Here is a 16,589-nt window from a genome sequence, read left to right as displayed (position 1 = left end):
TCAAAACTCGCTTTCAAACACACACACACACACACACACACACACACACACACACCCTACGTCCAAGCTCATCCCTGTTCTTTCTGCTGATTCTCCTGAGCCCGAGTGTGATTCGACGTTAGGATTGTTAATATTTAGCATTCTACATTTACCATCCAACCAAGCACACATCGGGATCCACCCACCCACAGAGACATCGTCCCCAAGTCCTCAAGATGTGAGTTGAGTTTACACGCTCCTGGGAACTTGTTTTGAGATTGAGAGGGTGTTCCCCCCCCTCCCTCCTTTTTTGTCAGTGGTGTGTTGTGTCTGTTTTCTTATTCCTTTGTTTTAAGGAGAATTTATTTTATTATGGGTTATCTTTAGTCAAAACAAATAATTTATTGTATTGTTTTGTTTAGTTGCAAGTTTTTTTTTGTCTGAGTTTGTCTGGTTTCATCGTCATTGATTTCGTCATTGTTGTTGTTGTTGTCTTCCAGTTTTTGCGTTGAGCTCAGTGGCCTCAAACAAACAAACGTTTGCATGCACACGTAGCAGCTCTTGTCTTCTGTGTTTTTGACTGCCAATATTAATCTTTTTTTCTGGCGTTTTCTTGCGACATTTTTTTTTTTTTCATGAGCGAGTAAAAATAATTCTTACTCTTTTCCTGAGCTGATAGTAATATTTATTTTGTCTTTCACTGAGCCAGCATTAGTCGTCTATACTCCTGCATGACAAGCACAGGTATATGTAAACATCTGCCTCATCGTCTTTCACTACGGGGTCGATTCTTCGCCAAGATAGATTTCGTAACCGAGTGGTCTTGGGTTCGTCATACACCTTCAGCGAACCTCTCGAATAAATCTTTTTTATCGAGACGTTCCCTCCTTTAATAGTGGAGTAAATATACATTCACTTAGTCTACTAGTCATTCTTGTACAGTTGGCTCCATTTATAACTGGTACATTGGCTGGCTTGTTTTGTGAGATATGGCACCGCCGCCCACCAGACCACAAACAGGAGCCAGTGACGTTCTTCTTGGTAATCTATATTAGAACTATAACCATTCAGGAAACGCGAGCATTCACTGACAGAAGGAGAGGAGGACGGTTTATTTAGCATCCTTGGTCTGGTTACTATAGGGAGGGGTAGTTCTGCCCATTCTGCTAGTTTTTACTACGATGTAAACAAACAGAAGTGCCACATCTCACAAAACGCGCCAGTTATTGTACCAGTCATAAATGGAGCCAACTGCACATATCTCGGAGCTACCTTCTCTCTCTCATTCACTCTCTCATTCATTCTTGTGACAAAGTTTATGATTCAGACAAAAAACAAAACAATATTCCTGCACCGAAGTTTCTAATCAGTTCACCGCTTCGTCTGTTTCCCCAGCCAAATAATAATAATAATAATAATAATAATAATAATAATGATAATAATAATAATAAAGACATTATCTCACCTAAACATTATACACTAATCGCCAAATCGTCAATAGTTCAAGGCCTGACGCGCTCTTAAGTCTTGCAACTCATGGAGATGTCTGTCTACCCATTCATTCAAAGGAACTATTAAATTCTGGGCCGGAGTTTTAACACTGGCAACCTCACCCCGTTAAGAGCTGGGTGCCGCACCTCCTGCATGACCAACAAGTCGTTCACACAGACAGGGTAAGTGGGGGGGGGGATGGTGGGTAACTGGGTGGGGGTAGTGGCTGGGGTGGGGGGTGGTGGGTGGGTAGGAGTGGGTGGCTAGGAGGGGGAAGGGTTGTTTCTGGGGTGAGGGAGGTGGTGGGTGGTTAGGGGGTAGTGGGTGGCTACGGGGTGGTGGGGGGATCCTTCACCAATAAGGAAACTCGCCCTTCTGACAGGTTTTGCACCCTCGTCCATGTTCGGGTCGTGATTACTTTGGCATTTATTTTTTGTTTTGTTTTACTTTGTGTGCTAAAAATATACTAATTTTCGTGTGTGTGTTACTAATATTATAATGTTTTAGTTTACAAGCTGAAAGTATACCATTACGGCCTCTTTACTGGAATATAAAGAATTTTTTTTTGAGGGGAGACATAGACTAGATGCTCTTATATCTGACCCTTTTAAAAATTGACGACTCAGTTATGTGTGAGTGTAATAATATGTGGAGGTGGTAAGAGAAGAACCTACCTAGTTATTTTACTCTCTCTCTCTCGTGCGTGTGTGTGTGTACGTGTGTGTGTGTGTGTGTGTGTGTGTAAGTTGTTCCCGCCGGGTTACTGAAGCTGAGGGTATTGCGGAAGCCACTTACATGACTACTGACGGAGCTAATTACGAGGGTATTGCATCACTACTGACGGAGCTAATGACGAGGCTAATTGCATCACTGCTGACGGAGCTAATGACGAGGCTAATTGCATCACTACTGACGGAGCTAATGACGAAGTTATTGACAAAGCTACAGACGAGGCCTCAGTGGAGGTATGAGGGTTCAGTAAATAGGATGTCACGATGAGCCTTCATTATAAGGGCGTCAATATGAGGGTTCAGTTTAAAGCCTCATACAAGATCTCATTAACAGAGTTTAGCAGGTGGATGAGGAGTGACTAAATGAGTGTCAGTGTGTAAGTATGAGTTAAACCAGAGTGAAAGTGATTAGTGTGAGAGTCATAAGATAAATTTAGGTTAGGTTAGGTTAGGTTAGGTGTGTTGGTCGCTGGCCTTATCAGTGTACAGGTCTGGTGGGGCTGCTCCTCTGCTCCGCTTTTAAACATGGAGGTACAAGGAATTATGGTCGGGTGGGCGGACTAAGACGGGAACCGAGAAGGGAAGGGTGGTCTGCGTGGGCGGTCTGGGAGGGTGGTCGGTGTGTGGGCGGTCTGGGAGGGTGGTCGGTATGTGGGCGGTCTGGGAGGGTGGCCGGTGTGTGGGCGGTGTAAGAGGATGGGTCGTGTGTGGGCGGTGTAAGAGAATGGGTCGTGTGTGGGCGGTGTGAGAGGGTGGCTATAGTGTGGGCGGTCTGGGTGGGTGGGCGGTGTGTGGGCGGTCTGGGAGGCTGACCTGAGTGTGCGTTAGTCTAAGAGAAAGGCCAGAATCGTGATCTTAACGTCGCAAAATCTGGATTGGCGATCTGAATGGCGAATCTTAAGTGCTGATCTGAACGGCGTGAGGGAAGAGGCTTGTTGGTTAGTCTTATGTGGAGAGGGAGTGAGTGGTTTGGAGAGGGAGTGGGAGGCGTGGAGAGGGAGTGAGTGGTTTGGAGAGGGAGTGGGAGGTGTGGAGAGGTAGTGGGAGGTGTGGGGAAAGAGTGGGAGGTGTGGAGAGGGAGTGAGAGGTGTGGAGAGGAGTGGGAGGTGTGGAAGGTGAGGTGTGAGAGGGTGAGAGGTGTGGGGAGGTAGTGGGAGGTGTGGAGGGGTGGGGAGGTGTGGAGAGGTGTGAGTGTGGGGTGGTGGGGAGGTGTGGAGAGGGTGGGGGTGTGGAGAGGAAGTAGGAGGTGTGGAGAGGGAGTGAGAGGTGTGGGGAGGTAGTGGGAGGTGTGGAGAGGGAGTGAAAGGTGTGGAGAGGGAGTGGGAGGTGTGATTAGTTTTACACAAAGAACTTATACCTTCTATTGTATATAACCTGTATCTGAGTGGCCAGGTACCCAAGTCTTCTGAGTGGCCAGGTACCCAAGTCTTCTGAGTGGCCAGGTACCCAAGTCTTCTGAGTGGCCAGGTACCCAAGTCTTCTGAGTGGCCAGGTACCCAAGTCTTCTGAGTGGCCAGGTGTTAAGGCCGAGGTTCATCTTGGCCTAGTCTGACCCCCACTAAATTGTAAACAAAACAACAAAAATAAACAAAACAACAAAAATAAACAAAAAAACAGAAAGACAAATTCACGTCAGTCATCATTTATTGTTTATTTATTGTAATTTTATTTTGGGAGGTCGTTATTCATTTGTCACTGTGACGTCATGAGTAATTCTCCCCTCTCATTGGCTAGATGTGTCAACAAACCGCAAAATGACGTTGTCACAGAAGTTACCACAAATAGCAACAACAACAACAACGACTACTACTACTACTACTACTACTACTACTACTACTACTACTACTAACCATAATCAAATGCCGCAACCAGACACCTGCCGCACGTTATTCATGCCGTAAGGACTTGCCGCACCTCTCTTAATCTACCCACACCCGCCGCAGTTGCACACCCTTCCCGCACCTTTTGTCAGTATGCAGAAGCTGTAACGTCCGGCCGCACCCAGGTCTTTCTCTCTCTCATATAGCCTAACCAAACTTAACCAAACCTTCCTCTCCCTTCTCCTCCTCCTCCTCCTCCTCCTCTCTCTCTTCCTCTCCCTTCTCCTCCTCCTCCTCCCTCCTCCATCTCCTCCTCCTCCTCCTCCTCCTCCTCCTCCTCCTCCTCCTCTCCTCCTCCTCCTCCTCCCTCCTCCTCCTCCTCCTCCTCCTCCTCCTCCTCTCTCTCTTCCTCTCCCTTCTCCTCCTCTTCTTTACTCCACAGCACCGACCACCTCGTCTTCCTTTTACTTTTCCTTATTCTCCTCTTCCTCGGTCCACACTCAGTAACCTTATATTCCTTCATTCTGCCATTAAAACACACACACACACACACACAGGTAGAAGCCAGTCTAAACACACACACACACATACACACACACACACAACACACACACACACACACACACATACACACACAGAGGACAATCATCTTTCAAGTCGCCGCTGGAGTATATGAAGCAAGGAAGAGACGATGGGTGAAGCCGAGACTCACCAGCAGCTAGCCAGTCAGTCAAGGCCAGATCATCCTCACCACAACAAGTACATAGTCTTGATCCCATTATGAATGTAGTTCAACCTCTTCAAATAGAATCGAATCAGACACACGGTACAGGAGGCAGCTGAAGTGTGGTGGGTGATCTATAGATGTTGTTGTATTAGTTTGGTTAGGGTTGGGTTGGGTTGGGTTGGGTTGGGTTGGGTTAGGTTATGATAGGGAAATAGACGAATATATGTTACCAGTTTATTTGCATCTAGAAACATTTAGTTTGTGTAATTTATATTGTTTTAATCTCTCATTTAAATGTATAGACACAAACTATAAAACACACACACACACACACACACACACACACACACACACACGCACACGCACACACACACACAATAAGTGGTGTCTATGGAGTGATATACATATATTAAACCCGGTTCACAAAATCATTAGTCGTTGCCATATCACCGCATGGGGGAGGCGAAACATGGATTATATAACCTCGTCCTAGTGTGTGTGTGTGTGTGTGTGTGTGTGTGTGTGTGTGTGATTTTTATGTGTTTTTTCTGTTTGTTTTGAATTACAATGAGCTGTAAGCTTTAACCCTTAAGCTCACCAGAAGCAGCTTAACATAAACATAGTCTTTGCTTCTCACGCCTTTCTCATCAATTTCTCCCGTTGTTCATCGACGATCATAAATTTATCAACATTAGAGCATAGTGTAGGAGACTCGGGGTGGGCTATCGTGCTGCATATGGCCAAGTATAAGTGATAAGGCTTGTTGAAGTAGGGCACAGCTCCCTGGGGTCAACTTAACATGTGTGTGTGTAGTGAAGATTGTAGCAATAAAAGGTGTAGGAATGATTCTATGTACGTTTATTTTTGTATTTTGTATTTTTATTTTTTATTTTTATTTTATTTACCTTCATTTCAATGGGATTATTTTTGAGTGATTATTTCTGAGTCTGCCAGGAGCTTGTCCAATCGTCGGCTATGTAAGGAGGACAGCCGGCGTGATTTTGTTCATGGTGTAGAAGCTGTCGCCAACACAACAACCACACCCTGAGTTAACGAGCTGCATGACCCAGTGTCAAGGAATAGTCCGAGAAGACCGGACAACTGGCCAACTGCACTGGCTAAGCATTACCCCGGAACACGATCCGTAAGTCGATTAACATCCAGGTCCCCAATTACTGCTGAGTAGACAGAGGCAAATGGCGTAAAAAAAACTTGTCCATAGTTTCACCCTGCTACATACATACATACATAACGTAACTGGTGGCACCTTATGGGCGGGACAGATCTGCAGTGGGCGGGACAGGAGTTTGGGTGACAGGTAGAGCCTGGACAGGTACATGAGACAGGTGATAGATGAACCAGTGTCTTGGGAGCGTTTGATAATTAAATCTGGGCTTCACGGTGTAAACTGGTGGGCGGTAAAGAATTCGTATGGGCGTTTGATGGGTGGTTCAGGTATGATGGCGGCATGGGATGGTCGTTGGGCGGCATGTGAAGGTCGTGGGCGGCATGTGAAGGTCGTGGGCGGTGTGTGAAGGTCGTGGGTAGCAAGTGAAGGTCGTGGGCGGCATGTGAAGGTCATGGGCGCTATGTGAAAGTCTTATGTGGTACTTTATAGGCGTGGGGCGGCGTTGGATAGTCGAGGGCGGCTTGTGATGGGCGTGGCCGGTATGTGATAGTCGAGGGCGGCGTTGGATGGGCGTGGGCGGCGTTGGATGGGCGTGGGCGGCATGTGATGGGCGTGGGGCGGTAAGATAAAGGCAGAGACGCCCCGGGGTCGAGATTGGTAGGCAGTTTATGGGTGACTCAACCTAAGAGCCGCCCCGCCCCTGCACCCCCCCTGTAATGTTGTTGTTACTGTTTGTTTGTTGTTGTTATTGTTTGTTTGTTGTTGTTGTTACTGTTGTTTATTTGTGAGTGTTGTTGTTATTGTTGTTGCTACTGTTGGTTTTACTCCTAGTCTTACTGTTTATCTGTTGTTGCTGTTTATTTGTTATTGTTGTTGCTGTTTATCTGTTATTGTTCTAAGGGTTGTTGATGCTATTTGATAATCCCTGGTGTTGTTTTGTTGTTGTTTTGTTGTTGTTTATAATTAGTCTAAATGTTTGTGTTGTAGTAATTTGTTTTTGTTCCTGTGTCCATTATTGTTGTTGTTGTCACTGTTGTTATTGTTGTTGTTACTGTCGTTGTTGTTGTTGTCACTGTTGTTGTTGTTATTGTCACTGTTGTTGTCACTGTTATTGTTGTTACTCTTGTTGTCGTTGTTATTGTTGCTATTATTATTGTTTTTGTTGTTATTATTGTTGTTGCAGTTGTTGTTGTCATTGTTGTTGTTGTTGTCACTTGTTGTTGTCACTGTTGTTATTGTTATTATTTTATCACTGTTGTTGTTGTAGTGTAAACAAGTATCAATCAAGTGTTCTAGTGAGGTGTTGAGGTGTTTACTCTACCTGACCATGAGTCTCTTGCCTGACTTCCCTCTCTCCAGGCACACACACGAGCTGGTTGTATGGTCTCTCTCTCTCTCTCTCTCTCTCTCTCTCTCTCTCTCTCTCTCTCTCTGTTTGATGTATGTGTGTTTGTGTGTGTGTGTATGTGTGCTGGCGGTATTATCATGTGTGTTTGTTTGCTGGTCATATCGTGTATGTATGTATGTATGTATGTGAGTCAACGTGTTATATGTGACTGTACAGGTTGTTGTGTGTGTGTGTGTGTGTGTGTGTGTGTGTGTATACTTGCCTTACAAAGCTCACAGCGGCATCATCACAGTAACTTAACACGTGAAAACATGTACAGTTAAATGTCCTCTTGGTTGAGGTCTCACTCAGCCATAGCTTAACCCAATTGAACGCGACAAGATCATGCCTGCCACACTCTGCATGCTGTCACGCCCCCACACACCTATTACACTGAAGTATAAATAGAAAACTATTCCATAATGTAAGGGGTGTTTTGTGTGTGTGTACGCGTGTGTGTGTGTGTACGCGTGTGTGTGTGTATGTGTGTGTGTGTGTGTGTGTATGTGTGTGTGTGTGTGTGTGTGTGTGTGTGTGTGTGAGTGAGTGGCGGTGTCCCTCTGATGTCATCCACCTGTGAGAGCCTGCAGTTTAGCGAAGCCCTCCCGTAACAGAGAGTCAACAGAATTTAAGGACACATACACCTGAAGGACACATCACCTCCTACCTACTGTATATGGCCACACGACCTACATCCATACTCCTTCGATCCACGGAAAATGAAGAGATTTACCGGGGATGTTTGTAGACTTAAGAGTAGAGGGTGAATTAAAAGTTGAGAAAGAGAAAGTTAAAAGAGTCTTGTCTTGTCTGTCTGTCTGTCTGTTTGTCTATAGGATCGTCAGGGTCGCGTTTTGCTGTCACTCTCACCACTCCGTTATATACCCAGTTGCTTAGTGTTTGTGTCTACGTAACAACAACACACTCTCTCTCTCTCTCTCTCTCTCTCTCTCACACACACACACACACACCTGAACAGCGTTGGGCCACACTTAAGAAGAGAGTTGAATCGAAGTGGACCACAGGTTGTTGACTCCTTGTCGTGTCTACGTCTTGATTTTGTTCTGCTTTTTTTTTGTCGTGTTTTTGTTCTATTCCTGTTTGTGTTTTGTTCTTGCTGTGTTTTTTGTGTTTTTGTTATATTTGATTCTTGTTCTTTTCCTGTTTTTATCTTGTTCTTGTTCTGCTTTTGTCGTGTTCTCTTTTTGTTTGTTCATTGTTCTTGGTATTCAGCTCTCGGTGCATAATTCTAGCTTAGCCAGGTGATCAGAGTGTAGCTGTCAGTGTCGTGTGTATAGCTGCCAGTGTTGTATGTAGCTGTCAGTGTCGTGTGTAGCTGTCAATGTTATGTGTTGCAGTCAGTGTAGAGTATAGTTGTCAGTGTAGAGTGTAGTTGTCAGTGTAGAGTGTAGCTGTCAGCGTAGAGTGTAGCTGTCAGTGTTGTATGAAGCTGTCAGTGTAGTGTCCAGTGTGAAGTTTCATTCTGGAATTTCCCTTTTTCTTCGGGGGTACAAAGAGGAGCTTCCTGCCGGGCTAAGAACGAAGCCAAGACGTGAGGTACAGGACTTCTCTGAGCCACTACGATTTAATGACTTAGATCCTGAAGAAGGTGTTATAAGTCTGTCGGGCCGAAGCTGTAAGTGACGGCTGAGTTCAAGGAGCCTCTGCCTGAGTCAACCTACGAATATAGACTCCCTCATCTGTAGCCAAACATGAAGAAAGACTCAGGGAGACTTCTTCTTTGTAACTGGTGTGAGACAAATACCGTCGTGTTTATTCTATAATTCCACTAAAAGCGCAGTCTTATATCTGTTGTTTATTGGTTCTTTGTTTAATTGTGTATAATTGATCTTCGAGGAGAAAATAGTCAAATCTTCTTATTTTGTGTTTTGTTAATTGTTTTATGGAATTGGGTGTGTGTTCGTGAGCTCTCTCTCTTTTGTAAACATGTCTTGCCTCTCTCTCTCTCTCTCTCTCTCTCTCTCCCTCTCTCTCTCTCTCTCTCTCTCTCTCTCTCACTGACAATGTTCCCTACCTATAGTTAAACCTGCCACTCTTATGTCCTTGCCTCACACATCTCATCATTTAATCCATTCTCAATATTTTCCACCCATTTTTGTCTATCTCCAACATTAACAAATTTATTACACTTCCACCTTTCTCTTTTCCTCCACCTCAACTTTATCATCTTTTCTTATTCTTTTATTCTCTTAATTTTTATTCTTCATCTTATGTTTGATTTTTTTTTTCATTGTTTTTCTCTTCGTATGTGTTTATAAATGTTTATGTTAAGTCACTGTCTGTACGTACTTGTGAATGTTGTGTTTATAATTCTATCATATTCTGCCTCTTAATTATATCATTTCTGTCTATTTCTCTCTCTCTCTCTCTCACTCTCTCTCCCTTACCTATAATTATCCCCTTATCTCCCTCACATATCTCATTTACCTTCACTCTCTTCCATCTCTCAGTTCCTTATTCCCCAAGACCTTTCACTTTTTTCATCGCATCGTTTCGGGGTCTTGAGTCAACCTTGCAAAACATCAAGGTTAAAGCCAGCCAAACCCCTCGTGTTTTACTCTACTCCCAGCCATAACACAGGCAGCCCTGACCAGTGTAGCCTCAGGTGTTTACTCTAAAGGCGTAAGTTTTTTTTTTCCAATTTGTTTTAGTATAAGGTCATAAAGATGTATATTTCCCTGATTTTAGTGGCGTGTGTGTGTGTGTGTGTGTGTGTGTGTGTGTGTGTGTGTGTGTGTGTGTGTGTGTGTGTGTGTGTGTGTGTGTGTGTGTGTGTGCGTGTGTGTGTGTGTGTGTGTGTGTGTGTGTGTCTTAGTGCCATCTCCCACAAGACGTAACTTTCACTCCGCTGTTTTACCCAACTCTTTGCCTTCACCTCTCCCGTCACCACAATCTTGTCACCTTCCCTTATGATTACAATTGGTCCGTCCCCCCCCTCTCTCTCTCTCTCTCTCTCTCTCCTTGATGGCTGTCCTGTTATGAGTTGAATATAATGAAAGTGGATTTATTTTTAGCTGCTTATCGATTACTTGTTCACCTTCTCCTCCCCCTTCTCTTCTCTCTTCCTGTTCTTCTTTCTTCCTCTCTTCCTCTTCCCTCTACTCCCCCTTCTCTTCCTTCTCCTCTCCTTCCCTCTCCTCCTGTTCCTCTTCCTCCCTCTCCTCCACAGTGTTTCCTCATGTTCCTCACATTGATGCCTTTTACTTTCCTTCACTTCATCATCACTTTTCTCGACATTTTTCTTATGTTTTCGAGCCATCATTCTCTCTCTCTCTCTCTCTCTCTCTCTCTCTCTCTCTCTCTCTCTCTCTCTCTCTCTCTCTCTCCAATGAATGTCAAAATGAACACCTCGAATCCTATTATCTAGTTAGGGTTGTCAAAATCCTTCATCCATTGTGTCATATTGATTTGTGACTCTCTAGGCGTGGTATATATAAAGAATTGAATGTTTGTTTTTTAATACAACCTCCCGCCAAATCCTGGTAACAGCAGGTGTGTCTAGATCATCAAGGCGAAAACCAGAGCGATGTATCTCTCTTACGTATTGATGACTTGTCTGTTTACTATAAGATATAATACGTGTTGAATGATCTTATAGTTGTTGAAGAGTCGTAAGGAAGGAAGGAAGGAAGGAAGGAAGGAAGGAAGGAAGGAAGGTCATAATGTTTGGCCCTGGTGGAGCTGTTTACTGTATCCCTCCTCCGAGACCTATACTGCCATCGACCTTAACACAACTCAAGTAGCTAAACCTCGGTTGAGTTTGGGTGTGTTTGGTTAAATGATTCTTAAAATCCTGTCGGGGTGGTGTCTGGTGATATCCATGGGTCTCCGTCTGGGGTTAAGAGAACACCTTCACCTCACCTGACGAACACCTGATGAATATCTATATCACCTGACGAGCGACACTTCGTTAACATTGTCAATCTTGGAGTTGTCAGCCATGATATTTGTTGAACACGAGGGAACACACACACAACAGTAGTGCCTCTCTTCACCACCACCTTCTGCCTCTTAACACGGGAGTCACGGCCTTAGTGAGTAATGTTTCCCCCTGTCTGGTGTACGCCGCCTCACCACCTGTTTACGGAATGGCTGGCTCTGATACGCCTCTCGTCTCTCGCCCCTGAAGAAGTGCCGAGTCAGCAGGGCAAGCAGAGTGTGAGCAACAGTAGGAGACAAACAGTTTATAATAAGACTAATATTGTCAGATGGAGGGAGGGAGGGTAGGGGGTATCACACGCCACGTAAAAGTGTAGGAAGGTCATAGATGTGGGGGGGGGAGGGTGGGTGTAGGGAGATGGGGTACTAGGTGGATGGGTGTGGGAAAGACCTGGCCACGATGGGACATTCAAACAAGGATCAGCACCAAGGTCCAGGAAGAGTAGTAGTAGTAGTACCTTTCACTCCCTTCGAGGTTGAGAGCGAAGGTACACTGCGTAAGCTTACACACACTTACACACACACACACAGGCGGCCCCCAGAGGCTCTCAAGGTCGTAGGGAGTTGAGAGACCGTGAAAAGTGTTTTGATATGACTGGGTGAGTAAGTCAGGGTGGAGGGCTGCCTCTCTCTCTTCCTCAAGCTATTTCCCTCTTGCTTATTCCTCATTTATAAAATATCTCCGTTAACACCTTTACTGCGGGGTCGAATACTTTTGATATTTTATTTGGTTAACGTCAGATGATTTTATTCAACACAGAGACCCTAGTACATAACGGGTTAAAGTGTTTATCTAATTATGCAGATGACTTAGACAAATTTTTAGATGACTCTTCCTTCGTTGTCCTGTACGTCTGTTAGTGACTACAATCTCTTCTCGTAAAACCTGAACCTCAACAACCTAACCTAACCTAACCTAACCTAACCTAACCTAACCTAACGACAAACATGTGACCTAATCATTCTTATCATGAAGCCTAGCGTGACGTCTCTCAGGTTGTTTATTAATATTATATATGTATGTATGTATGTATGTATGTATGTATGTATGTATGTATGTATGTATGTGCATATCCTATCACTCCCACAAAACATAAACATAAAACACCAAAGAGAATAAACAAAACAGTTGATAAATCATGTAATCAGAGTGATGAAAGACCTAAGAAATAAGATATCAATTGGTCTTAAACCCCAGTATGGAACACCCAGTAGTGACCATTACGGCCTGGTGACCCGTCAACACCTGCGTATAGTTCATCAGTGTGTTTAACTCGGAGGGGAAGGCCATCCAGGACCGGTGATTAGTGGTAACCTTAACACTGTATGTATAATATGCATACACCAACATGACACCAACATGACACCAACATGACACCAACATGACACCAACGTACACCAACATACACCAACATACACCAACATACACCAACATACACCAACACACACCAACATACACCAACACACACCAACATACACCAACATACACCAACATACACCAACATACACCAACACACACCAACACACACCAACATACACCAACATACACCAACATACACCAACATACACCAACACACACCAACATACACCAACATACACCAACATACACCCAACATACACCAACATACACCAACACACACCAACATACACCAACACACACCAACACACACCAACATACACCAACACACACCAACATAACACACACCAACATACACCAACACACACCAACATACACAACATACACCAACATGCACAACACACCCAACACACACCAACATACACCAACATACACCAACACACACCAACATACACCAACATACACCAACATACACCAACATACACCAACATACACCAACACACACCAACATACACCAACATACACCAACATACACCAACATACACCAACATACATCAACATACATCAACATACACCAACACACACCAACATACACCAACATACACCAACATACACCAACACACACCAACATACACAACACACACAACATACACCAACATACACACCAACATACACCCAACACACACCAACATACACCAACACACACCAACATACACCCACACACCACACCAACATGACACCAACATGACACCAACATGACACCAACATGACACCAACATACACCAACATACACCAACATACACCAACACACACCAACATACACCAACATACACCAGCACACACCAACATACACCAACACACACCAACATACACCAACACACACCAACATACACCAACACACACCAACATACACCAACACACACCAACATACACCAACATACACCAACATACACCAACAGGAGACCAATAAGTTAAACGTCTCTATCTGTTGCTGGTCTTTGACTCTGATCCAACCTATGATACTCTCTCTTAATGTGTGTGTGTGTGTGTGTGTGTGTGTGTGTGTGTGTGCGTGCAGCTGCCTTCTGGGTTCTCACTTTACCAATTAGAAAAGAGAAATAACTAACATTAGATTATTTTTGCAACATTTATCTCCACAGGATCTGACCTTTATAAACATAATATAATTGTGGTGATAAGGAATTTACTCATCACTCTTTGATCTTTTCTTCATGTTTGTGGATTCCTTCTGCACAAACAGCTGTCTTTCCACCTACGGCGTTTGTAGTCAGTAGCGAGGACTCCACATGACGTTAACAACAGTCCATCTCTGTACTCGAGGGAACATTCAATGTGGTTCACATCGTTGTGTATAAGTTGTGTTCTATCTCTAACCTGCGGGCTACACACATGAGTCATATGACCTCGTTCACATAAACTACCACAGCTGCTGACACCGTAAATGTTACTGTTAACAAACGTTGCATCATAATATCCCGTCCAAAACAAACCTTTATAATCATAAACAGGTGTATGTTGCAACACGTGTTTAAACTTGACGAAAGCTCTTAAGCGATGTTGCTTGTGTTGCTGTCTCTGTTTTTTGTACTTCGCATCAACACGGCTGAAGTTTGTATCAGGAAGCAAAATACAAAATTTGCGAATATAAACCGAGAAATGTAGAGGAGGCCTGACGGAACGGGGGCAGCCGAGGGGTAGGTCGAACAGGTGGGCTCTTACCCTATTAACCTATTTAGTACCTTACTTAAAATACCAGACTTCTTTTGCCGCCAGGTGGGTCACTCTCTCACCTGCCAGGGCACTATTACTCACCACACCACTAGTTAGGCAGCTCATCTGTCGCGTGATCACTGAGCGTGTCTGTAATGGTGTTCGGTCCTACATCACGCTGCTCAAGTCTTATTTAGACCGATGTTCGCTCAGTGACAGCAGGCAAAACAAGTGAGTACTTTTGTAACACGGAACCAACACACTTGGAGTACAATAGACAAAGTTACAGCAGTCCTTGGGTAACATGGTACTTGTATAACTTAGGGTAGAGTACAAATACAAGAAGAGGCTCATGAGTACTTACCTTAGCGAGGACGGGGAGAGCCGCCAGCAGCAGCGCCACACACAACAATCTCACACACCTCTCCATCTTGTCACACTTGGCTAAAATGTTCATCTTTCTGTGTTTGTTAGTCTCTCAGCGTATACATTTTTCAACGAGAATCTTTCTTTAGTTGTTACTGTACTTCACGTAAGAGCTGTTTAAAAGTTTTCCTTCATTTTCACGAGCATAAATGCCACTGGAGTTGAAATATATATCTAGAAGAACTAGAGGTGTGTGTTTGTGTCTAGGTTAGATTTATATAGGCGAACCCCATACGAGTGAGGCGCGGTCGTCGGCCACAAGGACAGTAAGCAAACGAGGAACGACAATCACCACCGACCAGCCAGCAACTTGATCCCACTGACTCGTGCTTTGTTGAGGTGATCCACGTCTACCAGAATTACTACTCTCTTGGCGAAGGTGAATGGGAAGTGATATTAACTGTCCTTCACCTGGTCGACACCTTCAAGACTCGCGTCAACCCTGAAAAAGAGAAAGAAGTCGAAGGTTAGTTACATACAGAAAGAAATATTACATTGAACTTAAGATTACTGACGCTGGTGGAGTTTGTATCTGTAGCAGTATAATTTAGGACACATACATTACTATCATGGGCTATAACGAAGTTTTTCCTCCTAGTAAACGAAAAAGATGCGAGAAGGAGGAAGAGTTAAACAGTCTTTGTCTAATAGTCCTCATATAAGTTCGACCCATAACCGCCATAAGAGTGTAGATCTCCCTCCAGTACTGAATTCAAGGCTGGAATACCAATCTTGATCTTATTCACTTACACTAACAAATAACTAAACCTAATCCACTCTTCCTTACAGAAACTCTTAACTTTCTCCCCCTCTATAAATCATCTCTGCTGCCTATACAACCCTGACATTATTTTCATCAGCTTCAGCTTTTCCTCTCCTCACTGTGAATGTTTAATACTTCTGTTGTGTCTATCGTTACCTTAATGCTCCTGGGTGTTCAACATCCCAAAACACAAAGTGGGTGACGCCCTCTTGTTCACACTGACCAAGTATGTATGGAGGAATAGGAAGAGCACTTTACCATCTCATTTTTACACAATTGGGTCACTTGTTGAGATCCCTTAACTCATCAGTATTACAACTCTTACTCTCTTTAAAGTTTCATCAATTGTCTCTTTTGATTATTGTCTCGTTTATGCCACCAACTCTCAAAGACTGTAAGACTGTTTTAACAAGCTTCATGATTTCTGATTTCCCTTTTTTCTTGATCTTTCTTCTTTTCTGATTATCCTACTACTAACATCCAAATAAAACATTAAAAAAAAACTCTCGCTCTTACACATAGCTAAGTGAGGTGTAGCCAACTTGGTTCCCTCAGTATTGCCATAAAATACAAACCGGACGTAATATTCAACGCTATCATCATCCCATCACCCACACAACATAAAGATTCTAGGAGGAGGAGGTATCACCCATACTTCAGGTCTTATCATGACAAACCATAAACTTTCACAAATGCCAATAACAAATATGGCATACTTAATTATATAAACACTGATGTTCAAGAGGAGGATGACGGTAGTAAGTTATAGAAGGATTTAATAAGGAGATCCTAATAAAAGATGTTAGGATAGGGGGAACTACTTAACATTGCCTAGTCTTTTGTTTCATGGTTTGCTTTTGTTTTTAAGAATGTATTGGTTACCTTGTGTTTACTGTGTGTGTAATAATAAGTCAGTTAAAGTATAAACTATCTTAAACTTCCTTCAGTTAAGTTCGTTTGTGAGGTTCAGTAGTAAACGATGTCTGAATTAAAATGAATCTGGCTTTGAATCAACACGACTGCCACGAGATGGTTATTTTTTCCCTCTGGCCAGTAAAAACATCAAAACTAACTCACGGACAGAATGG

General features: G+C 43.6%; 1 protein-coding gene across 3 annotated transcripts in view; it reads right to left on the bottom strand.

Moving 5' to 3' along the window:
- Nucleotides 1-16,589, bottom strand: part of LOC121878949 — a 97,003-nt gene that overhangs the window by 62,863 nt on the left and 17,551 nt on the right. For all 3 annotated transcript variants that reach the window (XM_042385402.1, XM_042385401.1, XM_042385399.1), the window contains exon 2: nucleotides 14,677-15,180. In XM_042385402.1, coding sequence (XP_042241336.1) covers nucleotides 14,677-14,769 — 93 coding nt within the window. In that variant the 5' untranslated portion in view covers nucleotides 14,770-15,180. The remainder of the gene's footprint in view (nucleotides 1-14,676; nucleotides 15,181-16,589) is intronic.

The sequence above is a fragment of the Homarus americanus genome, unplaced genomic scaffold (genome assembly GCF_018991925.1).
Source record: "Homarus americanus isolate GMGI-L3 unplaced genomic scaffold, GMGI_Hamer_2.0 scaffold4060, whole genome shotgun sequence".
Taxonomy (NCBI): Eukaryota; Metazoa; Arthropoda; class Malacostraca; order Decapoda; family Nephropidae; genus Homarus; species Homarus americanus.
Note: the sequence above shows the minus strand (reverse complement) of the source record. Positions and strands in the feature narration are given on the sequence as shown.